This window comes from Branchiostoma belcheri, unplaced genomic scaffold (assembly GCF_001625305.1).
Source record: "Branchiostoma belcheri isolate BF01 breed outbred unplaced genomic scaffold, Haploidv18h27 scaffold51, whole genome shotgun sequence".
NCBI lineage: Eukaryota > Metazoa > Chordata > Leptocardii > Amphioxiformes > Branchiostomatidae > Branchiostoma > Branchiostoma belcheri.
In genome coordinates, this window is record NW_017804143.1 from 1,360,509 (window position 1) to 1,387,437 (window position 26,929).

The 26,929-nt window shown below is 41.3% G+C and overlaps 3 protein-coding genes across 4 annotated transcripts; 1 reads left to right on the forward strand and 2 right to left on the reverse strand.

Annotated features, from left to right (window-relative positions):
• The first annotated feature begins 2,224 nt into the window (after window positions 1–2,224).
• LOC109480547 (ran-binding protein 9-like) lies at window positions 2,225–14,450 on the forward strand. Of its 2 annotated transcripts, none has more exons than XM_019782770.1 (13): window positions 2,225–2,484; window positions 5,923–6,034; window positions 6,336–6,388; window positions 6,641–6,808; window positions 8,402–8,424; window positions 8,667–8,851; window positions 9,184–9,296; window positions 9,844–10,149; window positions 10,643–10,776; window positions 11,230–11,383; window positions 11,764–11,921; window positions 12,313–12,424; window positions 12,773–14,450. In XM_019782770.1, the coding sequence occupies exons 1-13, from the start codon at window positions 2,247–2,249 to the stop codon at window positions 12,901–12,903; spliced, it is 1,887 nt and encodes a 628-aa protein (XP_019638329.1). In that variant the 5' UTR covers window positions 2,225–2,246; the 3' UTR covers window positions 12,904–14,450. The 2 variants fall into 2 exon arrangements, with proteins under 2 accessions (XP_019638329.1, XP_019638328.1); XM_019782769.1 differs by having other exon boundaries at window positions 2,260–2,484; window positions 5,887–6,034.
• Window positions 14,451–16,968: 2,518 nt separating this feature from the next.
• On the reverse strand, window positions 16,969–21,370 carry LOC109480552 (cilia- and flagella-associated protein 20). The gene is made up of 6 exons (XM_019782777.1): window positions 21,157–21,370; window positions 19,143–19,222; window positions 18,867–18,978; window positions 18,400–18,522; window positions 17,898–18,074; window positions 16,969–17,764 (listed from the first exon to the last, which is right to left on the reverse strand). The coding sequence occupies exons 1-6, from the start codon at window positions 21,238–21,240 to the stop codon at window positions 17,759–17,761; spliced, it is 582 nt and encodes a 193-aa protein (XP_019638336.1). The 5' UTR covers window positions 21,241–21,370; the 3' UTR covers window positions 16,969–17,758.
• Window positions 21,371–22,982: 1,612 nt separating this feature from the next.
• On the reverse strand, window positions 22,983–26,190 carry LOC109480447 (cilia- and flagella-associated protein 20-like). Its single transcript, XM_019782637.1, has 5 exons — window positions 26,097–26,190; window positions 25,360–25,439; window positions 24,434–24,545; window positions 23,614–23,736; window positions 22,983–23,162 (listed from the first exon to the last, which is right to left on the reverse strand). Exons 1-5 carry the CDS (start codon window positions 26,178–26,180, stop codon window positions 22,983–22,985), a joined length of 579 nt encoding a protein of 192 aa, XP_019638196.1. The 5' UTR covers window positions 26,181–26,190.
• Between the last annotated feature and the right edge of the window lie 739 nt (window positions 26,191–26,929).

The window sequence follows — 26,929 nt, forward strand, 5'->3', positions numbered from 1 at the left end:
GGTTCCCAGATGAAAGGGCCATGCAAATATTACCTGTACGGTGCCTTACCTGGTCCCCAGATGAAAGGGCCACACAAATATTACCTGTACGGTGCCTAATATGGTCCCCAGACAAAAGGGCCATGCCAATATCACCTGTACGGTGCCTTACCTGGTTCCCAGATGAAAGGGCCACACAAATATTACCTGTACTGTGCCTTACCTGGTCCCCAGATGAAAGGGCCACGCCAATATAACCTGTACGGTGCCTTACCTGGTCCCCAGATGAAAGGGACCACGCAAATATCACCTGTACGGTGCCTTACCTGGTCCACAAATGAAAGGGCCACGCAAATATTACCTGTACGGTGCCTTACCTGCTCCCCAGAAGAAAGGGCCACGCCAATATCACCTGTACGGTGCCTTACCTGGTTCCCAGATGAAAGGGCCACGCCAATATCACCTGTATGGTGTCTTACCTGGTTCCCAGATGAAAGGGCCACGCAAATATTACCAGTACAGTGCCTTACCTGCTCCCCAGATGAAAGGGCCACGCAAATAGTACCTGTACGGTGCCTTACCTGGCTCCCAGATGAAAGGGCCACACAAATATTACCTGTACGGTGCCTTACCTGGTTCCCAGATGAAAGGGCCACGCAAATATCACCTGTACGGTGCCTTACCTGCTCCCCAGATGAAAGGGCCACGCAAATATCACCTGTACGGTTCCTTACCTGGTTCTCAGATGAAAGGGACACGCAAATATTACCTGTACGGTGCCTTACCTGCTCCCCAGATGAAAGGGCCACGCATACATTATGAAAGGCCCATGGAAAGTATTTCCCGTATACGCGTACGCGTACGGCGTTTTACTGGTAACGTAATCTAGACCCAAGTCCCTCACGCAGTCATTACCTGTAAGGTTTCCAGAGCTAAGAGCCGCACAAATGACTGTTTGTGGCTTATCCACCGAAGTGGAGTGATTATAGTCGTAAAGGTTGACGTTTTTTTGCCCCTAAAAGTTGTGGATAAACGCCGGCAGCCCTCCCCACCGCTAGCTATCGCTCACTGCAGCAGCTGATACCCCGACCAATAGCAGCGTGGAGCTTGCTGAGAAATTGACCAATAGCGGCGTGGCCGTCTTTCGTGGCCGTCCTACCATATTCTAGACCAAGCCATACCTCCTGTGCGGGGACCCACGCTTCCCACAAGCCTTTGCGTGGCGGGTTCAGTTAGCCTCAAAAGGACAGCCTTTAGAGCCCTTTGTCTGCTTTAGTTAGCCTCTACCAGGCTTCTGAAGTTGCTAAAATGAGCGAAAATGGGCAATATATATGTATACAATAGACAGATAACATGTCAGGGTAGTTAGTCCAGTAAAGGAGTACAGTTTGCTGCACCTGTCTATTTGGCCAATTTCTACTCTTTCCAGTTCCTTCCGAAGCCTGGTAGAGGCTATTCTTTGGTGGCAAAAAAAAAAGAGTAGAAATTAGACAGTTTTTTTTTTTTAAATCTGCCATGGAATTAAGCCAACCAAAGAAAGATAGACACTTAATTATTACTTGGCAACTTTCTACTATTTCCAATGAAATTTCGAAAGAAATCTGGCAGGTGGATATGATATGATAGTCTCTTGCCAGACTTTGAGGGCCGGATACAGGTGGAAATCATCCAAACCAAGGAAGTTTTACCTTTTTTAATACCTCCTTGGCCAAACATAGTGCCACTCTGGGTTGCAAGGCTATTAACCTTTTTTTTGGCAAAGTATTCACCATATATGGTCACTTTTAATCCAATTTTCTCGTCCCATAAAATATGATGCAGACCAAGAAGTTTAATACAAGATGATTTTAAACCTCCTTGTGCAGACTCATGATTTTGACGTGACATTCAATACTTAGGATGATGGCTGCAATATTATTGTTTAAAGCATTTTGTTTGACCTCTTCACTATAAGAAATGAGGTTTGAAGAAGGCAAAAGCATTAGATTGTCTTCAAAGTTTAATTTGAGGCAATTCTAAATTCGATCAGTCCTGTTTTCCAAGTTGCCATATAATTTTCAATCATTGAATCATTGGCACAAATGTACAGGAAGCATACCCCTTCTTTCCATATAGGTGGATGAATTGATTTTTTGAACGATACTTATTAAATTTGCATATATATACATTTTTTACTGAATGGGTAAACTTTTCTGGGGATTTTAGCCCAATTTTTTTTTTTCTTGACTGCACCTAAACCACTCTGGGTACGAGAGGAGACAGACGTCATGACCGGGTTAACATCCGGGATAGTCAGACAGCAGCAGAAGGCCAAGATGGCGGACAGTGGAGATAGTTCTGCCGTGGAGAGAAACAATAGCGCCTCGGAAACCGCCGACGAACGCCTCAAGAGGATTTACTCAATGGTCAACGAGAAGGAGACACCTCTCCCCCGTTCGTGGAGCCCCAAAGACAAGTACAACTTCATCGGATTGTCACAGAACAACCTCAGAGTCCACTATAAAGGTTGGCTTCGTCAGTGATTATTTTGATGCGGAGAAAGAAACATGGCAACTCACAGCTGCTGTTTCCCCTTCGTAAAAATCTTCGAGCTTGTCCGTGCCGTTTTCTTTTACGTCTCGACACAAAATTTTAGTACGTACATACGTGTATGACAGAGTGTCTGATGTTTTAGTCATTCCGCAGGGTTTCGGTACCCCTTCTGTAATTCAGTTGCCGTTTTATTTTTGTGCTATAAAAGTTGAGTTGTTTTTAGCAGACTGTGGCGCATCGAGTGTTCCGTGGTGTTTACATGTATGCGGGGGGTATGATGCAATTCCTGAAGTAGTCAGTTTCCCTCAGTACTTGAGGTTTGTCCTGATTTCTCAGATTCTGTCAATGTGGGAATATGTTGTCCCCTTTTCCAGGGCAGACCCACGAACTAGATTGGAAAAAAATTATAAGGATGCTTCTGTCTTCTGGATGCTTTTGCTTGTCTGTATCTTGGTGGAATTTTATAATGATGGGAACGGGAAATTTTTGGGTGATTGGGGTAAAATTATAGCAGGTCAGTTAAGTTATAAATACGGCAAGTCATACCAGCGTCTAGTAATTTTTAGTTGTTTCTTCACATCATGGGCACGGATAACATATTTGGGTACAGATAATTACATCAACATATGCAGTGTCTCAAACACCCTGAGTCCAGACTATGATTATAATGATTATCAATGTCAAATTCCCAGTATTTTCTACCGGTTCCTCGAAAGTCTAATGCGAGTTATGGATCACATGGTTTGAAATGATTTTCCAGTGTTCCCTGCATGTATGAATTCCGCTCAAATTTGCCTAACTAACCTGAAAGCATCCAAGACTCTAAGTGTATTGGAATGCCAGCATTTTAAAGATTTTGGAAAAAAATTATAGGATACTGGTACAAAAGTTATCAGATTTGTATTCATTTCTTATGAATATGGAATATTATCAAGTATGAAAAATGTCATGGAAGGATGACAATACATAGGGAAGATCATGGCTGCTTTTTTAAAGATTAATTTTCAAGAGAAATGTCTCATGATTATGGATGATATATACATAGATTAGGATTTTCTTTTCCAATGACATACCATATGATACCAAGAATGATTATTTACCAATTGTCTACTTCTGTTGCCTTGGTAATGAAATGGGTATGGAAATATTTCTATAAACTTGTGTCAGGATTGTTGTCTATTTTTGGTACTTGGTTTTGTCAAACATTTTTGTACGTGAAACAAATTCCCATCTTGTGGCATTTTTGTCAGCTGTAATATTTCACGGGCACACATGGAATCTCTTTCTTGTCTAACAGGATTTTACAACAGAACTTGCAAGTAAATATCACATCACCTAGAACAATTAAACTAAAGGGCTACCAATTCAAGGTTACACAAAGGCATAAACAAACCAGTTTACAGAGGGGTTAGTTATTTGAGACTTGTACATGAAATAACAGAGATGATACCAAAGATCACTATAATATGACATCTAAACCTGGGATCACCCTGGGATCCTAACCTGGGATCACCTTGGGCATTTCCTGTAGCTTTTTTTTCTCTTTGAAAATTTGACCTTATCCTGACCAAAGTTTTGTTATGAGCCATCAAAATTTACAGGCAGTAACTGAAAGCAGATATACGTGACAAGAACCCATTTTCATGGACAAGGCTAAATAAAGACCATAGTAGAGCCCAAAAGGGGTCACTAATCTGTGGACTGACTGTTTCGTCCCATGGATATTTATCATTCCACCGGATACAATGTATCTAAAGAAATGATTTTCAGTTCACGATGTTGGAAATCTTGTAGCTACTAAAAATTAGTTGCAGACTGCAAAATTTCCTCAGTGATAGCTTCCCATGCTACCTTGAACCTGTGCAGCTAGACATCAGAAATAACTGCACCACTCTAATTTTACCATGAGCTGTTTTCAGTAAAGCAGGAATGTTTTGAGACCTTGTGACAATTTGTTGCTCAAACAGATGCTGTAATGTATGCCATAACAATTGGAATCAATGTCAGGGTGTTATGAATGGCACATGACATGTAGTCAACACATAATGTCAAAATTAGTTGTGAATTCTGAACGTTCAAAATCTGACAATCATTTTGAATTTTGAAGTCAAGAATGGTAGGTTCTATGTTGCAGGTTTTCCATCTTTGCCTTCATTATTCCCACCATTACTTACTGAATTATTGTTATGCCTCATATTTACTAGTTCTTGATAAGCCTGTATGTATAATGTGTATGTTCTTGCTGAATGACAGTGGATATTCCCATGAAAACAAATACAGTTTAATAAATCAAATCAAACAAGTACAGAAATCGGCAGAAACATCAACAGTTGAACAAAAACACAAAATAGCAAGGTGAGGTTGCATTCAATAATGTGTTTTATTATGGATTCACGAGAGATGTTAATATCCAGTCACTGTAAAGTGTAAACATTAATAGGACTAGGGGAACCAGGAATTCGAAGATTACATTTTGGCCTTAACCTCATCAGTACCATGTCTATACATGTACATGTAGTATAGACTCTGAAAAGGGAAATCTTGTAGGAAGTACTCATAATGAATTTGCTTCCTTCTAAGATACTTTTTATATAATAAAAAAACTCGAATAGAATTTGAATAAAGTCAAACATTTTTAAAGATTGTCAAAAATACAAGAATGTACATTTGTACATCATAAGTTCATAATCCACTCCCTGATACCAATTGCAACCCCCATCAACAATACAAATTTAATGTCAAACAGATATACCGGTATATTTTTATTAGCAGGCTGAAGGCTAAAGAGTACCATGTCATATTGCTGTATGCAAGGCACAGTGATCAGATTATAAAGATTCCTGCCACCAATCAGACCAAATTTGTGTGACATCACGGCTGGTCAAGCACACCATATATGGTGTTACTTCTCAGAACTTCTTTCAAGATGGCTGACCGTATGGAGTGGATGGAATGTGATGTATCCAAGAAATGTTGTTCCTTTCCTTCTAAAGCAGAGAGACAATAAATTATTTAACTTCAGTACCTCAGGTAAAACATACATGTTAGAAAAGTAGAAATGTACTACTAGTAATCGACTTGTCTCTGTGTGGGGGGAGGGTGGGTGTTTCTGTGTTTAACTGTAATAATATACAATGTGCATACTACAACATTGCCCATTCATTCAGTGACAGGTATATTGATAATTGAATTATACCAAGGAAAGGAAAACTAAATCTGTAAATGATGCTTGGCTATCGGTGTTCGTGTATATGTATTGGGAAGATATTTGGTACTGTAGGTGGATTTTGAAACAATGATGACCGGGATCGGTTTTCCTAGCAGCTTTCCCTGGTACTGCAGCTGAACTTCTGTTTTCTCTATCTTCTGTTCTAGACATGCCATGGTCTTTTTTCCATGTGTTTCGTGCAGGGATCGGTAAAAACCACAAAGATGCAGCATCTGTACGAGCCACACACCCCATCCCCTCCTCATGTGGGATCTACTACTTCGAGGTCAAGATCGTCAGTAAGGGTCGCGACGGGTAAGTCTTGACTGTTATCACTCTCAATCTGCAAGTAATGTATAGCACACCAACATCTGTTAGAAAATTCAGGTTCTGAACAATCTGTAGTTGAACTTGAAGACGAAAATCTTAGTATGATTTGATTCTATTGGAATTGTAGGAAGACAACATATGTGGGACACAGGCAGCTATTGCTGGTGTCTAGACTCGCAAGTGAAACATTATAGGACCACAAAGGAACCTGGATAGTTGACATAGCAGTATGTTTTAAGGAGTCAAGTCTGCCGTCTCTGACTGTTGTTTCCATTTCTTTCGCCAGGTACATGGGAATTGGACTTTCTGCACAGGGGGTCAACATGAACAGGTTACCAGGTAATTCCTCATTGCTGAGTTGGACATAACTTTGTCTCGAAGGTTTCAACTGTAATTTCTTTAGTCTTTGTCAAGGAATGAGCAATCCACCGCTTCCGTGACGTCACGTACAATAGTTACATATCTACACATATGCATGGTTACAGGGAACTGTATCTACAATGTGATCCCAAACGTACATTTGTACAGGAGTATGTTATATCAAGACCTTGGAATGGTGATTTGACATGGTATCATCTCTTCTCTTCTCAGGCTGGGACAAGCACTCCTACGGTTACCATGGTGATGACGGGCACTCGTTCTGTTCCTCTGGGACGGGACAGCCGTACGGTCCCACCTTCACCACAGGCGACGTGGTGGGCTGCTGTGTCAACCTCATCGACAACACCTGCTTCTACACCAAGAATGGGCACAACTTAGGTCAGCTACTGTCGCATTTTCTCTTTCCCTGTCTCATCTAGGACTAAGGTAGCAAGTTGATCCTATGGTTAGGGTTGTTCACTTGAAACTGAGTTCAAATCCTTGGTAGGCCACAATATTGTGTCCTTGGAAAGGCACTTAACAATTATTTTTTTCACTCACTTCCAGTGAAAATGAGGTCCTAGCTATAGGGATGTCTTCTCAGGTTTCGAAACCCTGAACCTCTTGAGTCAATAACCCTAAACACTATGCTAATTCAGAGTTCGAAATACAAAGGTGCAATGTGCAAATTGCACGTAATTTTCAAGATTTGCACCTAAAAATATTTTGAATGTGCAATTTTGCACCTGGACAATACCGATATATCATGTTTGCACTGCGTATCTCCGAAGTTTCTTGCTGTGTCGGCATCGCGCTGGGCGCATGGCAGCCATATTGTTTTCTTTACTGAACATCCTGGGAACAAGCTGCTCTCGTCCCCAGGTGAAGACGCGAAGGCATTACGTAATGATTTACCTAATATGGCAAGACGCGAAGGCCTACGTAGCTGATTTACCAAATATGGTGAGACCCGCGAAACTTGTTGCCCGATGTGGTACGAAGTCCTTCGGCAGAGTAATTTCGGCTTTTTCGTCCAATTTTCGGTAAAATTCGGTGAAAAACAGAGTTTTCGGATTTCCCAGCATTCAGTGCTACCCAGGAAATTTGTAAAGCATGAAGAAGGGCCCATGAAGAAGGGGTCGATTTTCAAGTTCTTTTCACGGGCCCAGCCGGCATCAGAGGCTGGTGCAGCCGGGGGCGGTGGATCGGGAGATGCCACCGGGTCCACCGTCTCCGAGGATCCCGCGGCCGATGTTGACGATGCGCCCCCAGAGGAGGGGGAGGGGAGCGCCAAGAAGCAAAAATTAACCGGACGTTATTTTTTTCTAAGCAGTATTTTTTTCCTTATATCGTGCACGATATTCAAGGTAAACAAATATGCAAAATAAATGAAATTTATTGCTCGCATACTGTTGGTAATTTTTTTTTTATGACGAGTGAGAGGGCCGGGGGTCACTAGCGGCGTCCTTTGAAGCTAATGCCGACAAATTTTTTTTGTGTTCTTTTTTTTATAAACACAGATGATACTTGCATTGTTCATGTTTTGTTTGGTCCCTTCTTTTTAATGTATACTAAAACTTCTATATGCAGTGGCAGGCTAAGAAGGTTGATACACAGTAAAACAGTTCCAAACCTAAAGATGCAAGGCTAAATATAATTTTGCACATAAATTTTTCAAATTGCACCTAAAAATTTTGCCAATGTGCAATTTTGCACGTACCTGAAAAAAAGTATTTCGAACCCTGTAATTGATGCCACACCTTTTCAATGACAAGTTGTACTGTTGTTTATATAGTACTGTAGTAGGTGCGAACAACAACAAGACAACTTAGCTTTCTTGAGGGCATTCTTGTGTATGAACTCATTGTGTATGATCTTATTCCTTCAACTTTTCAAGGACATTATTGTCAAGTCAATGACCTGTTTCGTCTCCTATACTGATTAAAAAAAACATGGTTGTTAATGTTGTTGTTTCTGTGTTTTATTTTGCAGGTATTGCCTTTACAGACTTGCCTGTAAGTATATTTCTTCATTTCCAAGTTGTTGACATATTTAAAACTAATCTTCACTGAATACTTGAATCTTCACTGAAGAATTGCAAGTTGTTATCACAAAATGAATTTATATGTGACTGTCATCTTGTTTAGCTACATGTACACTGACATTCTGTATTTGAGACCTGTTTGTAAAAGATGGAGTCAGTATGGAGTTAGAAATGTCTAATATGTCCCTGTTCTCTTCCATTTCCTCCACCCAGCACAATCTGTACCCAACAGTTGGGCTCCAGACTCCAGGAGAAATCGTGGATGCAAATTTTGGTCAGCAGCCCTTTGTGTACGACATAGAAGACTACATGAGAGAGTGGCACCAGAAGACTAGAGTCACGATAGAGAGCTTCCCAGTCCCAGATCACAAAGGGGAGTGGCAGAAAACCTTGCAAAGGTGGGATTGAAATCTGGCAGTATTCGATCGCGAATACCCTGGCTATTGACTATAGCTTGAACATAGCATGGTATTCAAAAAAACAGTTACTCAAGCAAGTGGATATGATTTTGGAAACGGTCAGACGTTTCAGGTAGCATCCACTACCTTTTGTCAGTGACATATCATATCCAGTTGCTTGTGATTTTTTGGCATATCTTATTACCTGGATGTCTAACCTTCACCGACATAGCACGGTATTGGATACAAAGTAGATTCAGTATTATTGGATGCCAGGATCTATTTAATATGACAGATTTAACAATATTTACATATTACAACTTTGTGTTCAGGATGGTGTCCACATACTTGGTGCACCATGGATATTGTTCAACTGCAGAAGCTTTCGCCAAGAGTACAGGGCAGTCCTTTACAGAGGAACTGACTTCCATGAAGAACAGACAAAGTGAGTGAACTCTGTCAGATTTTGTTCAGTGTTGCATCGTCGGTGAACACAAGCTCATGCCTTTGTACTACATTTGCCTTTGGTGATGAGTTTGTTACTTTATTTGAATGATATTATACACAAATGTGGTGTTGAATGGCTGAGTGCCTAAGAGATCAAGAGGACAAGGGTTTGATTCCTTGCATTCCTGGCAGGAATATATTACCAAACAGATTTTTTCTTGTAGATGAATACTTATTACTTTATCTACATCTGCATACAAGGCTTCTGTACCTTCTCCCTCAGAAATTGAGAAACTATTATTTCTTCCTGCAGAAATCCAAGAATCAAGAAATCAAATTGGTGTGGCAGTATACTTAATGTAGATGTATACTACTACTGTCAGTCAGTCTCACAAGATTATGACTTTGCTGCACAAAACAAAACAGGATGGTTCAGTTCTTGAATTACAGGAATAATGTCTAAAGTCCAAGTTTAAGTTCATTGTAGATGTATACTCAATTCTTTATCAACAACACAGTTTTCTGTATCTTTTTTTTACCCCCAGGAATACAGAAGTTGGTTTTAGCCGGGCGGATGGGAGAGGCCATAGACACCACACAGAGCCTGTACCCAGGACTGCTAGAACGCAACCCCAACCTCCTTTTTGTGCTCAAGTGCCGCCAGTTTGTTGAAATGGTTAATGGAACGGACAGTGAAGTTCGGGGACTCAGTGCGAGAAGTCCCAAGTCGCGGAACAGTAGCGGGAGTTCCACGGGGTCGGAGTACAGGTCGTCTCCTAGCCTCAGCCCCAGCCACCACAGGATGGACACACAGAGGGCCAACGGCAAGATTGAGCGGACATATGTTGCAGGTAGGATCAGTGTTTGTAAGCCATTTGCTTACTAGCCCATGTTACGCAATCTCTTGCTAAGGCCACAGCAGGTAATTTTTATGGATGATATCAGCGCACGCATCAATTTTCGCCTGATTTTGGAAAAAAAAACATTTTTTTTGCCCTTTGACAGTGCTTAACATGCTGAAAATGGGTAAAGGTCTGTTACCATGCCAGAATGTGGATCGCAGATAAGTATGAAGATAGGAGACAATACAAGGCTCTGATTTAATGTTTCGTCTTTTATATGTGATGGTGGATGTGTATATGTGATGTTCCTACTGAATCAAAACCATTTGCATAATGATTGAAACCTTTTATATTTTTATTCATAGACCAGTGCTGGTCAGGTGCAGGTAGACATCATAAATACCTGCACAGCCCCCCCTTTGACCTTCACTAAGATTGCATAGGCTCCTAGTATTTTGAGCCCGGAACATCTAACACCCAGCGTTTCTGTTGTTGTACCCAGGGAACAAGAGTCCTAACCCCGGTGAACTCATCAACACCAAGTCCAACCCCAGTACCTCTGCTAACCAGGACCACGTTAGTGTAGCTGAGATGAATGCAGTCAACTCTGTCACCAACGGATTCTCATCCAATCAGGTAGGCTGGATGTCTGTTGCTGTTGTCTCACAGCTTGTAGAGAGAGGAAAGGCAAGAGATCTCAATCCAGTTTTAGCTCACTGAAGAGCTAATCTCCCACTTGGTGGGACAGAGAAGACAGATACTATGTACAATATTTACAGGTTCATTGTACCTTTGACAAGCACTATGAACAGTGGACCACAACTTACTTAAACATCTCCTAAGAATTGATTGATTGATCAAGCGATTGATTGACTGACACAGGTGGATGTAGAGATGGAGGTTAAGGATTGATTGATTGATTGATTAATTTATTGATTGATTGATCGATTTTATTGGCTGACTGCTGTTCTGCCCAGGTAGATGTAGAGATGGAGGTTGAGGAGTACAGCAGTCAGATGGTGTGTAACGGTGTGTCCAGCCCAGTGAACGACGGAATTGATTGATTGGTTGATTGATTGATTAACACAGGTGGATGTAGAGATGGAGGTAGAGGAGTACAGTAACAGTCAGATGGTGTGTAACGGTGTGTCCAGCCGAGTGAACGACGGAGCGTCCACCTCCTACATGAACGGCTGCTCCCACAACCAGCACAGGGAGGACCTCATGGAGACAGACGACTTTGGTAAGGCTACACTGATTTAATTTCTATTAATTCTCATTAAAAAAAACATCACGTCCTCCAAGGCTTGGGTGCCATCCTCCGTAGTACATGGTAGCCAGCGACAGTAGGGAGCCTGAGGTAACTATAGAGGATGGCACCCAGGCTACCAAAGGTCCATGACTCAAGAACTTAGTACAGTACATAAATTCCACAAAAGGCCAGCTTGTGCCATCTTGTCATAAAAGTCGCTACAAATTCACAATACCAGCTTTAAATTCCTGTGGTTTAGCAGCATTTTTATTTTTGGCTGGAATTTTTTTTAATCGCTGGGGCACACTAGTTTGGGGCCGGGGTCTTCCAGGGTTCTCGCCAGCCTAAATTTTTTTTCCATCATGTCACAGACACAGATAAGGATGTGCAGAGCCAGAGGAGACAGCTGTGCGGAGGCAGCCAGGCTGCTATAGAGAAGATGCTGCAGTTCGGGAGGGAGTTACAGGGCATGAGTGTCCAGCTCAGGAGGCAGTACGGCAAGAACGAGGCCAACAAGAAGGTTCTACAGGTTAGAGTACTGTGATTCACTTGATTTTCACGGTAGCATGTAAATCGCTTTATGTTCATGGTAGGAAAAGTTCACTGTCTGAGAAAAATAGCGGTGTGCACGGAACTGTATGTTTATGGTGGGAGCAGGTGCAGAAAAAAGAAAGTTGGTGAATTATTTGTTAACAATAAGCGGTACAGAACAGAAGTGATCACTAAAACTGCGAACATAGAAATACCGCAACAAAAAATCAGGTATATAGACTAGAGTTTTTAAGATGTCATTTTCATGCCATAGGACTATCAAATAAGAATAATGTACTATACAATTTAGAGTACTGAATTGGATAATAGATTGAAGCCATACCTTTTAATGACAACACAATCCTATGTAATCACTCTGTTCCCCCCAGGATGCCTTCAGTCTCCTGGCCTATGCAGACCCCTGGAACAGTCCTGTAGGTTATCAGTTGGACACAGTACAGAGGGAGCCCATCTGTGCTGCACTCAATAGTGCTATTCTAGGTCAGTCCAACACTGCTGTACTCATTTTTTACCTTGGCCAAGAAGGATATGTTTTTGGTAGCATTTGTTTGTGTGTGTGTGTTTGTGTGTGTGTGTGTGTGTGTGTGTGTTCATGCATGTGTGTGTGTGTGTGTGTGTGCGTGTGCGTGTGTGCATGTATGGTATTATGTGGTTTAGCATCAAACTTGGGACCTTGTCATCAAACTTGGGACCTCAAAATGATTAGATTTTGGACCCTCTGGTGGTTTGTTATGGTACTGCAGCAGAACTCGCTCAATGCATGAATAGAGTCTGTTGATTCATATACCAAAAACACTGGTCACACGTCTTTCCTTCTCCCCCCTGCAGAATCTCACGGCTTGCCCAGGCAGCCGCCGCTGGAGAAGGCGGTGGGCCACGCCACGGAATGCCTGAAGCTGATGTCCAAAGTCGGGATCGGCTCCTGCGCGTTTGCTAACATCGAGGACTACTTGCGGTGACCAGCCTGCCCCCTCCGTGCCCCCCTCCCCCTCCTGTACTTAGCCCTCGTTCGATCCCGGTCGGTTTAGCCCCCGCCTGTGTGCGTTCCTGTGCACGATATAACCCTCCCTCCCTACGTAAATAGTTTCGTCAGGTTGGTAAAGTATAGGATACAGGATTTTTCTTTTACAAAACCAAATTTTCTCACAAATTGGGGTTGATGTTTTGGTGTCTATCAGATACCTTCCTAAGAGCTTTGCGGCAAGAACACAATCCCAAACATGGCTGAGTTTGTAACTCCCCTCGTCATGGTTCATCACTGGGGTCGACTTCCAGACGCAGAACTCCAGTCAGAAGCTCTGAGGAAGGTGTCTGACAGACACTGAAACGTCAGTACCAATAGCTGAGAAAATTTGGTTGTGTAAAAGAAAACTCCTGTATCCTATCCCTCCCTCCGTAAATACTTTCATCAGGTTGGTAAAAAGCTGGATGAGAAAGTGCTTTTTACACAACCGTGTGTTTATGCCTAGCCCACGTTTCAGTGACTGTCTGTCACCTTCCTCGGGGCTGACTGGTTGTGCTTGACACTTCAGCTAGGCGTTGCTGCTAGAGTGTGAAGAATGCAGTCCCAAACATGACAGAGTTTATACCACCTCATCCCTGCAACACCTAGCTGCAGTGCAAAGTAGAACTAGTTGATAGTACCCCAAGGAATGTGACTGACAGTCACTGAAATGTTGGTTAGTTATGAACTCTCTGGTTGTGTTCAAAGAACTTGTGGTCCATCCTTTCATTCATTCAGGCCAGGTCTTGTACAGAAATGCCCCCCCCCTTCCCCTACTATGATTCAGCTGAAATCCTGTTGATCTGTACTATAGGGCTCTGATATATACTGTATATTCTCCCACATAGGCTGCAACAACTCTCACTGTCACTCTTAGGAATGTGTGTTTTCTTCAAGTCACCATCTTAAGAGACGAAGTACTCCTACCTAAAGCTCGACCCTGTACAGAGAAGTTTGTACATGTAGCTATGGATTGCTATTTTGCCAGCTGTAGCGAATGTCCAGAATTTATTATTGGAATACTATAATTAAAGCATGTGTAAAAGGGAAGTGACGATAGATGATGCAAACATTTAGACCACTTTGTATAATGACTGGAACATCAATATATCAATATGTGTTATAATAGTAGAAGCATTGCACATTTCATCCTGTATATTGAGGGGGGAAAAGGGAAGTATGCTCATATTGTGTAGACTCCCCTTCGGGTGAGATGTCATGTGTAAGCCCGAAAATAATTGCAAAGTTTTCTTTTCTAGAAAGACAGTAGGTAGTTGTTGTTTGTTTGATTGTTTATATGTGTGTTTTAAAAAAAAGGACATATGAAGTGGTTCCTATTTACATGTGCTACGACTAACGTCATGATTTTGTTTGGAGAAATGAAATGTAGTTTGTGTCGAGCCTCGAGGGTCCTGACGTTGTATTGTTAAAGAGGCTAGAATAGGTGACCACACTCTATTGTACCTACATAAAATAAAGTTACAGTAAAGGTTATGGTGTCAACTTCTTCTCTTGTGGTCCTTACTGTTGCCTGGGTGTCATCTTACTGTATTACCCGTAATGGTGCTATGTACCAGCACACTGTACCGGTACTTACATGTATAGGTACAGGTACAAGCTGGAGAATTCAAAAGAGAAGAATTTTTAGCAATAGAATCAAAGGTGCTAGAAGTGTCTGAGTTTGTGTCAATACAAGACTACAGCTGCCAGGCAACAGAGGTCGGGGTAGACCAAGTAAATCCTGGATGGAGTGTGTCAAGAAGGACATTAGACTTGATTAGAGAGTGCGGCCATGCCGGTGTGCACATGCTGGACAGAGTTGCTTGGAGGTGTGGTGTGGTGTGAAGACTAGCCAACTGCTGCCCACCCCTGTGTTAGGGACCCCCATAGCAGTATATAATCAAAGATGTGGATACTACTACTACAAGTACAACAAACCCTAGCCCTTCTTGGTAACACCTACCAGCCTGAGGGTAATACAACTGTAAATCACTATCAACACTCGTAAGTTTCTGTTCCCTAGAAACCAAGTCTGTTGACGTGGTGGGACAGAGAACACCAAATTTATAGCACAGTCATTAAAACTGGTCCAGCCTTATAAGTGTTGATTTGGGGTTCCTAGTCGAGCACTTGGCAATTTTATGACAATAGTAGTTGAAGACACCAGAATGCCAACTGGCTACAATTTGGTGAACCACTTGACACTGTTTAACAGTATGCTCAATCTGCATGTAACTTACTAGCCTGGGTGCCAGCCTCCGTAGTTTCCACCGGCTCCCTACCATGGTAGCCAGCAACATTGGAAACTATTGGCACCCAGGCTAGTAACTTATCACCCATGCATGTGAGTCAAAATTGGAAGTATCAATGGCTAGTAGTAGTACAGTGTTGTCGTTTCCCCCCAATGAAAGCAAACTAAGAAAGTTGGAGGTCATTCAGCATAGCCTGGTTACCACACCTATTATAGCTCCTGAGTCCTACATTCTTCCCGGCCCGCAAATAGGACTCAGGAGCTATACATGTAATAGGTTTGGTAACCAGGCTAATTCAGCGAAGACCTGTGCAAATGCTTTGACTAGCCTCCGTAGCAGGCTTATAGAACTGGGGGTTTGGTGGTCTTCGGCTGTTTTCTGATTAGCCCGGTTAAAAAAATGGGGGTAATTCAACCGGGCCGGCTATGTTGTCTATATGCAATCAGAAAATAGCACATATAAGCTCCCAAAGACCATATGAAGACCCACAAAAAAAAAATAGTTGTTGGCATGCTATGGAGGCTATGCTTTGACAGTGTGCATCATATGTCCTTCATGTTTAGATTCATGATCCCATAAATTAATTAATGGCTGGGTGATCAATCAGTATGATAGATTTAGAAGTAGATTAGTGTTTAAGTTTGTGTCCTATTACAACTTAGCAACTGCCTGTTTTATGTGCCATAATAGCCCCAAACATTCAAGCAGCCCCCTAAAATCCTTTACACCAGGTAACATCTGACTGCTTAACTTCCATGTGCTTTGCCAAGTGGAGAAACTTGCTAGATTTCCTACAACAGAGACTACAATAACATACTTTTTATTAAAGTCATAAATATGACTAAATTTGTGGGTCAGAGATACCCTTTCATATATACTGAATGTGCATGTGTCATTCTCTCTTCCTGTAGCTTTCTTGTGACTCTACATAGTCTCCACCAGACTCCTTAGCAGGCTGAATAGTCAAAATCAGCCTAAAAAGGACATATAATTGGCCAAGAAAGTTATCCAGCCAAATAAGCAACTCCCCTGGCCAGCTATATACCACTTTTTAGGCCAATTTCAATTATTTACTCAGCCTGCCAAGGACTCTGGTGGTGACTATGACTCTGCTATACCCAAATACATTTGGTCTAACTTGATAAGATAGTATTACATGTTTTTCCAACCTTTGCATATTAGTCATTTCCCACAAACCTTAGTCATCTTCCTGACCAATCAGAATTCACTTCATGACCAAATATGGGCATGGTCAGTGAAAAGAATGTTTTGCCCTGTCACCTGCCTTTTGCCTCCTCCCTTCTGGATGAACAGTTTTCTGAATTACCCTTGTGTCGCATATAATCTTGTAATTGATCTTTTTCAGCCTTAATCTGCAGGTATACAATGTACATGTATTATGTCTAGTATAGGGAAGAATGGCTAACAGTCCTTTCCCTCTTGATTGAATTTGCTTTTCTTTCGTGAGAATCATTGTTCATATCAACAGTAATGGTAACTCTTGAGAACTTTTTGTTTACACTTGTCTCTCATGCTTTGGGCACTTGTAGTTTGCCATTTGCATGTATTTATGTGGACAGCATTTTAAGTTGAGAGTCTGTAAATTTGGTAGGTGGGTAAATGTCGGGAACACAAAGGACAAGTTCGATTGTCGAGCAGCTTACAATAATGAAATCCAGCCAAATAATCCAGTTGATGAGTTTAAACTTGTGAAGCGTTAAGAGATTCACCAACTTTCTCGCAACAGTAACCAAACGTGCACGGAAGGATTAAACAGGCAAAATGTAATTTTTATTGCAATATGTAACAGTTTGAAATATGTAAAAGCTACATGTAACCCTCATGAAGGTTGTTCTATACATGGTTGATCACAGAACACTACAACTTTATATCAACCTAGTCATCACCATGGTTACATACAGGGGCAACTAATACAGCTTCCAGTATTTACAACGATGGAAGAAAAATTGACATGGCTCGTTCATTTCGTTCTGTCCTGATGGTCAGATGTACAAGACAGTGTCTCTTGGCCACTTAATGCTTAAGTGAGGTGTTCTTAACAAATCTGTTATTACAAAGTGGGGAACGTGCCCTAAACTCTGACATAGTTAAACATACATCCAGTCCGCTTCCTCCCAACATACTTAACCCTGATTATTAATGAACGGTCCCCTCTACACGGGGACAACAAATATGCTTACTTTTTTCTTTTTACATTCAGAAACAAGAGTTATGAGAAATTCACAAAAATGGGTTGTTGCTGTCATTTCCAGAACAGTTCCTAGAATTTTCTACCGATGCTACAGCTACTGTCTGTAGAAAGAGTCGACACTAAACATATTTCTCTGGTAGGTTACACCTAATTTTAAACTACATTGCAGGACTATGTTGAACCGAGAACTAGATACAGTGCAACTGATGTTTTTGGTAAAGTCTTCCTGACAAAATGAGTCACGTTTGGTAGGCACCAGGAAGATATGGAAACATAACTTATGTTGTTTGGTCTTTTTTTTACAGCAAAATAGGATTTGGTGACTGCACTGGTTTGACAGAGGTTCTTCAAACCTGGAACAGAAGAAAAATCACTGAATAAGTACAACATTGTCATGATCAAGGACTAAAACAACAAATATAAAGGATTCAGTTGGTAAAAAATGAGAGACAGTGAGTTTTTTTCTAAAATCCGATCCAATCTTACCTTTGCTTTGTTCTGCACAGGTAGGTAGAGTTTGAATTCTGCTGGCAGCTCGTCTTCTGAGTACAACCTGTCGGAGAAATAGACCCGGCGGATGCGGCAGTTGGCGTGGATCTGGACACGCAGCGTCTCGATGTAGTTGGTCCCGTAGGCCCTCCTCGTGAAGTCTGACAGGTTGAACTGTGGGAATTGGACAAGGGTTATGGTTAGAACTTGTTGTGATTGTGATGAAAAAGGATCCAAGACCTCCAAGAGAAATACAAAATCATAACGATGTTTGAAAAACATGTTTGGTTCTTAATACGGTTTATCCCCCTGAATTTCTTCTTGTTGTACATTGACATTCATTAACATGTACATAAATATTAACATTAATATGGTCCATGAAGTCATTGATATGCAGTATCTATGGTGAATTGTTATCAAGACGAAATAAATAATTAAATGATTTAAGTCAACAAATTTTGTGCCACACCCCACCCAACAAAATTTTTCCAGTACTCACTTGGATCTGGTTCCACCCATCGTCCAGTCTCATGGGCATTGTGCAGATGAAGGGCTTGACTCTGGTCGTGCTCTGGTAGTTACTCGCTCTGAACCGTCTGCGCACATTCTTGTCATCTAGGACCTGTCAGTTCACCAAAAACAGATGTTAGAACCATCGATATCAGGACAGCTATAAGGTTATAACATATCTGGTATAAGCTGCTAAATATACTGGGCATCTTTGTGTGGTTCATGTGAACAAAGTGCCGAAAAAACTTCAACCAAAACAGACTTTTACTTCTTTAATGCTTCTCCACAAATGTGTATAAAAATGTGTGAATTAAAATAGCATTTCTACCACAGGAACACAAGACCTTATAGGAAAGTCTCTGCCATTATTTTGACATGTCAATACAGTATTCTTTATACTATATATTTAGATTATATTCTGACATAGAATTAAGAAGTCTTTGAAACCAAACCTACCTGAACCTCAAAGGTGAAGTACTTCTTCAGGTTCTTGATGATCATCACAAGGAAAGGCAATTTGATTCCCAGGGTTTTCTTTGGGTCTGCCGGGCACGTGATATATGTTGTGCTGTAAGGTAAAAAAACAACAACAATGATCATCCAGGCAAAGAAAAAACTTCTCATTATAATAGCAAAAAATTGTGGAAGTTACTCGTTGATTTCTAGAAATGTGACTGTTAAAGAGACATGTTTGAAAATCTTACATAGTGAAGGGTAAGAAACGGCTCTTACCTGACGTTTGTGCCACAAATCTCCAGTACAAGTGACTGGATGTCGTTGTCTGTGATCCTCTTGATGTGGCCATTTCGCACCTGGGTTTTTGGAAGAGAAATCATAGTTTTTAACCTCATGGTTTATTGGCAGTTAACGACATGCATCACTAAGTGGTCAAGCAATCAAATGAACAGCAAACCAACTCTAAGGACACAGCCTCTGTGTGACACTGTGTGACTTTTGTACAATGTACAGATTACATTACTAGTGATAGAAATCTCTTTGTTTGCGATGGACAGGTAAGAATTTCATCAAAGTATATTTCAAACTAAAAAAACTTATGTTTACACTTGAGTTGCTAGGCTGCTAAAGACAGCATATTGTCGAGCACTGTTAGAAAATGTGTGGGGCTGAAAAAATGTAGTGGACTGATTTGGGAACTGTCATTATAGTATTTCTGCCATTGTAAGAATGCAAATTGCACCCATTCAAAGTTGATTGGCTAAATCAAACCATATTGACTGTTATTAGCAACAGGAACAAAAACTCAATACAGAACTCTTGATATTTTCAGGTACTATTGTTATGAGTGGACAAGTGATCGGTCTTGAAACCAATTTCAGATCAGGTTTCCAAGGCTGATTAACGCTATTTATAGCAACTGAGGGCAGTGCACTTTAATCCTATTTTCAACGAATCTGTCATGTTTCCATTTTTTGGACACAAAACCAAAGTTAAAACTTAATGTTTCAAATTGGTTTAATTGTTTTGTTTATGCCAATACGAAAGACGGTAAAGTCATGATAGAAATGGCACGCAAAATTGACATTGTGGAACAGAATAGAATCTTACATACACAATGATTATAGTATTTATACATGTTAAATTAGCGCATTTTCCCATGTAGTCCAAACATAAACAAGGACAAAACTATTTCAACAAATGTATTAACGACACTGTCAACTTAGCAGAAGTCTTCTAACCAATCAGCATGCTTTAACATTGGATTTTGTTCAACCCGTTAAAATAGTAGAAACAGTGAAAAAATTCTTTATCTAACTGGCTGAAAACAACATACATGCATGTACCAGAAGACTAAAAAACTTGTGAATCTTGGAAACCTTAAACAATGGCATGTGATTTGTTGTAAGATCACAATCTAGATACCAAGGACATTATACACTGTGTGTATAATGTCCTTGTAGATACTAAGGCAAAAACAACAGAAACTTGATGGATGTGATATAATAAACAAACACAGCAAGAAAACACAAAACTGAGGGAAAATTTGATAACCTAAACGACAAAGAAAATTGTGCAATTCAGACTGTTAAATTGGCATTTGTACTGCACTTCCAATCTGAAATTGTTTTTGTACTACATATTTTACATTGATATTCTTTGATATAGAAATCCAGGAAGCCATTGGCATTGTTGTGAATTTCACTAAACATAAGATACAAAACATTTTAAAAACAGCAAAAGAACACAAAAAATATTTTTGCAGCGAGATACGTTTGGGAAAATGATGAAGGAGACAATCCGCTAGAATTTGCTGATTTTCCACCAATAGGATTACAGATGAGATCTCGAGTTAGGATCATCGTCTGAACCCGTCTCCTAGGTAACCGCGCCCTTCCCACACCCAACATTTCCGAAACTCAAAACTACCCGGGATTTCCGACGGAAATATAATTTTACAAACATCCTGATGCGAAAAATATGATTTGTACGGTCTGGTTGGTACGTGTATGTTGTTTCTATGTATACGTATAAACAATATTGGCTGGTCATAGTTCAGATGGAACGTTGGCAACACGGCCGATCGTATATTTCGTATCAACATCGTATATGGAAAAACAGGGCAGAATTTGGCATTGTATCGTGATATTAAGTCATCTTAGGTTCATCCTAAGGTTTAAATGTTTCTTCTTGTGCTAAACTGATCCTACAAACAACGTCACTAGTTACAGCTAAACATGGCCGGTAGTGATGAACCATGAGTAGCGTGGTAAGAAAAAATCCTCCTTACCTTTTTGTCCCAGATTTGCAAAGGCTTGCTTCCTATGCTGTACAGGATGGACAAGAAACCACTCTGAAACGTATTCTTAAACATCTCTGGCAATTAGAAGGTGAATTTTCGGGCCTAAACGCTACCGTCCACCACAGAAACGCGCAAAGGCCTTGCCTCTTTGACTGTCTCGTCGTTATGTGAGAAACACTCTGTATACAAAGCTACATAGTCGTCAAGTAACCGGAGCACTCAGGCCCTTCCGCCGATGGCTCTTGACAACTGCTTTAGTGACAAACAAATCCGGTTAAATGTGCCTTTATTTTGCATTACAACTATAGAATATGTATCACTAAACTTCACAACATTGATTTCTCTTCTATATTAGCGAGAATTGTAGAATGAACGGCATAATATGTGTTGGGACTTGATTGTGCGGAGCGGAGTAATATGTCACCCGGTAGGTAGTCACCGATCAGAGGTCATCACCATGGCTGCCAGCTGAACAAGCACTTCCGGGTCAAACAAGCACTGTTAGTTGTCCCATCAACCAAGGGTTGCAGTCTTCTTAGTTATAGACTAAGAAACCAGATTTCTGTAACTTTTATTGACATGTTTTTTGCCTAAATGTTAAACTTGCACTTACCTCTGTTGTCTGTGTTAAAATCACAAGAAAATCCAGTCGAATAAAACCATTCTTTATATATTCTTAGTGATAAACTGTTTATTACAACCGACAAATGTCTACCCAAGACAAATATAAACATACGGTTACAAAGTCGACGCCTTGATCACATTCTACGTCTTTACAAGACGGTTTTGTACATTTGGAGGGTTCTTAGGAAGAGGGGGGTGTCTTGTATCGTTGTTAGGGGGGATGGCTCATTAATATGTAATGAGTAACCACCGCCAAGCGTGGGTACCGGTGGGGAAAGTGGTCGGTGTGGGAGTTGCAGGTATTTGTTTTCACGCTTCATTGTTGAACACAGCGACTCGTGTGGCTACGCGGGTAATACACACCATTCACCATAACTACTCCATGTATCATGTATTGTACCTAAATTAAAGATAGCCGATAGATAAATAAATAATAAACAAATAGATGAATAAATAAATATGAGTAATCAAATATAGATGCCCGACGTTAATAAACGATTTGTATCTTGCTTATTACAGTTGTCCTAAAAGAAGGGTAAGAACTTGATCCTGTACGTTTCTAGTATAGTCGCTAGGGTCAGATTGGTCACACTGATACGCCACTGTTAAATCCGTTACTGTTTTATCCACATAGCCTATTCTTACTGAATTATTGAATGAACATACACAAAGGTGTTTTATTTACTAGTCATTCATTCCTGAGTGTGCACAGTGTCTTTCTACCCTGGTTGCTTTTCGCGGCTGCCTAACCCGCATTAAGATACTAACGTTATGAGCCTGACAGCGGAGCCCGCGAAAACTGGCTACTAGAAAAGTATCATAAATCAACTACCCATTATATTGTACTGCTATGGCCACTATTATAATTATTTATCTACAAATTTAAACAACACCATATACCTTATGCGTTTGGGGTTGACATACATTCCCCAACACACCTCTGTAAAAATGAACTCCCTTTGAACCAGTTCGGACTTGTCTAAAACTTTCCGAAGCAGGTCCATCATACAATTTACGTTTTACCCCAATTTCACCCACAATTAGTTACAGGTTGTTGTATTTTATGTGTAGCAATGAGCAAGTGTACGTCTGTCTGTAATGTCTGTTTTAAGACGGGAAGAATAGTGAGTATAAGAGTATACTCACTAATGGAGGTCATTCAAATAAACAAACCCACAATAGGCCTAGTCCTAGGCCACTTTACCCCCAGCGGGTCGGAATAGTTTGAATTCTGCTGGCAGCTCGTCTTCTGAGTACAACCTGTCGGAGAAATAGACCCGACGGATGCGGCAGTTGGCGTGGATCTGGACACGCAGCGTCTCCGTGTAGTTGGTCCCGTAGGCCCTCCTCGTGAAGTCTGACAGGTTGAACTGTGGGAATGGGTATTAAAGGAATCCGATGCAACTTCAGGGCGGCAAAAGTGGAATTTCTGCGTCAATTGTGTGGTCATTCTTTCAATGTACCAAACTGAATCACCTTGATCAACCCTATCACAAAGGGGGCGTCACAAAGCATATCTGTGTGGCGAAACCCCAAAATAAAGACACGCATCACGTAGCTTGGGGGCTACTTCAAAAGCTTCAAACGCTTCAAGTATGAAATGAAAATGTGCTAAGAACGGTCAGTAAATGCCAATATCAGACAAATTTCCTTATCCAGAAATTTTTTTTTTTTTTGCCCAGAAATTGCATTGGATGCCTTTAAGGGTTACGGACAGACCTCATTTGCTGAACGTCCATGGCAACGGGAATAAAAATCTCAATTTTAAAACTTTTGAAATGAATGCAAATACAAAACCAAAGCCTCACACAAAACACTCACTTGAATCTGGTTCCACCCATCGTCCAGTCTCATGGGCATGATACACATGAACGGTGTGACTTTGGTTGTTTTTTGGTAGTTACTCGCTCTGAACCGTCTGCGCACTTTCTGGTCATCCAGTACCTGTAAAATCACCAAAACTCAGACCGCCTTCCACTTCAAGAAAAAAAGCTACATTACTGGAAAGAAATAAGACGGAATCTTAGAGATCCAGATTGAATAAATCACTGTAACGGCCGTGACCTATAGTAACTGAGGTATAGATCAATCAAAGTCCTGTTGTCAAATTAAGTTCTTCTAGATCTACAGCAACAATTTCTTTCCACGGACTGCAAAACTAAGGAAATCCCTCCCAAGCACACCAGACCAGCTTTCCCTCTGGATACAATCCTCAAACTTTAAAAATGAACATTCACCGCCATCTTTTGGCATAGTCATTTGTATGTCGTTTCACCTAGCTCAAGCCTAGCTAGAATAGCCTCCATAGCATGCCAAAAACTGGGGTTTTGGGGGTCTTTGGGAGCTTTTATGTGCTATTTTCTGATTGCATATAGACAACATAGCCGGCCTGGTTAAATTACGAACTGGGCTAATCAGAAAACAGCCGAAGACCACCAAACCCCCAGTTCTATAAGCCTGCTACGGAGGCTAATCTAGCCTAGAAGTGGTCATTTAGGCTTTGCATTGCGCAACGTGACCGTATAAACCACAGTTAAATCGAATGGGCTTGGTACTAATAGTGTTTGTCACAATGTAACGTAACGGTATGGCATATCTCGGCAGCAATAAACCCCGACTCCATACAAACTTTACAACTCACCAAAACCTCAAAGGCGAAATACTTATCCAAGTGCTTGATGACCATGGCAAGGAAAGGCAATTTGATTCCCAGGGTTCTCTTTGGTTCTGCTGGGCAGGTGATATATGTTGTGCTGCAAGGGAAATGAAATGGATGAAACATAGAAAAGAGGGACCTTTTATATTTTGGTTGTAAAAAAAATCGCGGGACTACTAGTCACAGGCAACCTAACATAAGGAGCACAACTGTAGATTTAGATGTAGTATACCTATGATATGATCCGATCGCGCGCGAGTTGTCGAAATCGCCTCCAACTGACTGGAAGCCGATTCAAGCTTAGTTTTATCAAAAGATGAAAGGTGGCGTCGTGCCAATTCAGAGTTCAATAGCCTCTACCAGGTTTCGGGAAAATCTAATGAACACTGGTCCGATCTGGTCAATGAATACTACCTTGCCACCCGCAGGATCTGCTTACTATTACTATTACTCTCTCCCAAGATCTCCCAACGGGGAAGCCTCGCGCCCCAATCCCGGAGTTGGCAACCTTCCTGCAGCTGGTATTACCTATCCCGCTGGGCGAGAGATAATTCAGACCCCGGGTGCCAACCTGTCTAGATCGGGGCGTGAGGCTCCCCCATAGCCTCTACCAGGCTTCGGGAGGCGGCTGGAAAGAGTAGAAATCGGCCAAAAAGTGTGATAGCATGCCAGTTGATCTGCTGGAGAAACCCGGCATGTTATCTCTCTATTTGGCCGATATCTACTATTTCCAGCCGCCTCCCGAGGCCAGATAGAGGCTACCTCCCCCCGGCCGAAGAGAGTATCGCGTCGCGCGGGGGTCTGGCACCCAGGCTAGGTATCCAGCTGAATTATAACAGCAGATGTTCAACAATGTTTGGAACTTTTTTTCCGACCGACACAGGAGCAAGAAGAGACTTGTATTATGATACCTGACGTTTGCCCCCACAATCTCCAGTACAAGTGACTGGATGTCGTCATCTCTGATCCGTTTGATGTGACCATTTCGTACCTGAGTTACGGAAGAAAAATTTACCGTTGTGCTGAACAATTTCTACAAGAACCCGGCCAAGCCCTCCAAGTTGTAGCCTCCTTCCCAGACTTCTGAGGTGGCGGCGTTAATTTTTTTTTTCAAGTTTGGGGAGCGACGCAAGTTATGCCGCGGAGGGACACTTTGCCGGGGAGAGACACAGTTTCACAGCCTAAGGCAAAACCACGGCAAAACCGTCCCTCCGCGGCATAACTCGATTTGCTCCCGGGATCCCCGAAAAAGAATAACGCCCCAACCTTAGAAGTCTGCGAAGGAGGCTATCTAAGTCGTATATCAACGTCCTTGACTCATTGATCTTAAGCCATTATACGTGCATATGGATTAAATATTTATGAGCTACCAAATTACACTGCAATTACTTACAGATGGAATATTAGCAACAGGTTTTCCTAACAATGTTTTTTTTTGGCATGAAAAAAACGAAAGCATAAAATAATGGCCTTGTCACGAATTGCTAATGGTTTCGTGTTTCGTACGAAAAATAAATTACCTTAACTTGCACTGAGGAGCTTCAATATACATAACTCTGATCCTTGCTTAGACACGAATGTACTAGACATGGTAAACAACGGCATGATAACAAGCCATGGAGAAATTATTGAAAAAAAAATTGCCCACCTTTTCCTCCCAGAGGTGCAAAGGCTTGCTTCCTATGCTGTACAGGATAGACAGGAAACCGCTCTGAAACTGATTCCGAAACATAGTTTAAGGAAGAAGCGACGAGGATGTCAACCTATACCTGGCTTAAATACGACTGTGCGCACAGAAACACAACGCTACTGACTCCGCCCAAGTTTTCCGTTGTCAGGCTAAACCATGTAAATTCTATGTATGACATCAAGTTATGAACATTATTTGCCACGTTAGATTATGTCTCAATTTCTTAAGACATATCTTTATCTCTAGGTATTAATTATGTCGGTGTTTTCGTTGGTCATAGATGAATGTTCTTTTATTGTCACCACGGAAATTAATAAAATTTAAAGCTCCTTGCTCTCTCGCAATGGATTTTCAGAAGATGACACACGGAGAAATTGACTTGCTCTGGCCTCATGGCAATTTGTGTGTACATGTAATTACAAACTGCGTCACCAAGACGTCATGGCCATTTGGGCAGGTCCCCTGGTGAGTTTTCCCTTGGGGATATCTGTAGGTATATCCATGAAGGTTAGACACCCCGGTTACGGTACAAGGAATTGTTTGTTACACAACTGGATAAATTTTGCAAATTATCAGGTAGCATCCACTACTTTTCCTATGTAACTGAGATTTTGAAAATTTATTCAATTGCTTGTGTAACTGTGGGCATCCCGCCCTTGCTGTTGTACATACATGTACTGTATAGTCGAAATTTAAACTGTATTTTATTTTTCCTTTATAGATTACTAGTATCTATATATTTCCCTATAACTCCAGGAAGAATAGCCCTGTACATATACTTGTATACAAGC

Coding starts and splice junctions, on each gene's coding strand:
- LOC109480547 (XM_019782770.1), top strand. CDS start 2,247: ATGACCGGGTTAACATCCGGGATAGTCAGACAGCAGCAGAAGGCCAAG. Junction 6,389..6,640: donor CAACATGAACAGGTTACCAG/GTAATTCCTCAT, acceptor TTCTCTTCTCAG/GCTGGGACAAGCACTCCTAC. Junction 11,922..12,312: donor CCAACAAGAAGGTTCTACAG/GTTAGAGTACTG, acceptor TGTTCCCCCCAG/GATGCCTTCAGTCTCCTGGC.
- LOC109480447 (XM_019782637.1), bottom strand. CDS start 26,180: ATGTTTCGGAATCAGTTTCAGAGCGGTTTCCTGTCTATCCTGTACAGC. Junction 24,546..25,359: donor ATTGTGGGGGCAAACGTCAG/GTATCATAATAC, acceptor TTTCCCTTGCAG/CACAACATATATCACCTGCC. Junction 23,163..23,613: donor ATGGGTGGAACCAGATTCAA/GTGAGTGTTTTG, acceptor CCATTCCCACAG/TTCAACCTGTCAGACTTCAC.
- LOC109480552 (XM_019782777.1), bottom strand. CDS start 21,240: ATGTTTAAGAATACGTTTCAGAGTGGTTTCTTGTCCATCCTGTACAGC. Junction 18,979..19,142: donor ATTTGTGGCACAAACGTCAG/GTAAGAGCCGTT, acceptor TTTACCTTACAG/CACAACATATATCACGTGCC. Junction 18,075..18,399: donor ATGGGTGGAACCAGATCCAA/GTGAGTACTGGA, acceptor CAATTCCCACAG/TTCAACCTGTCAGACTTCAC.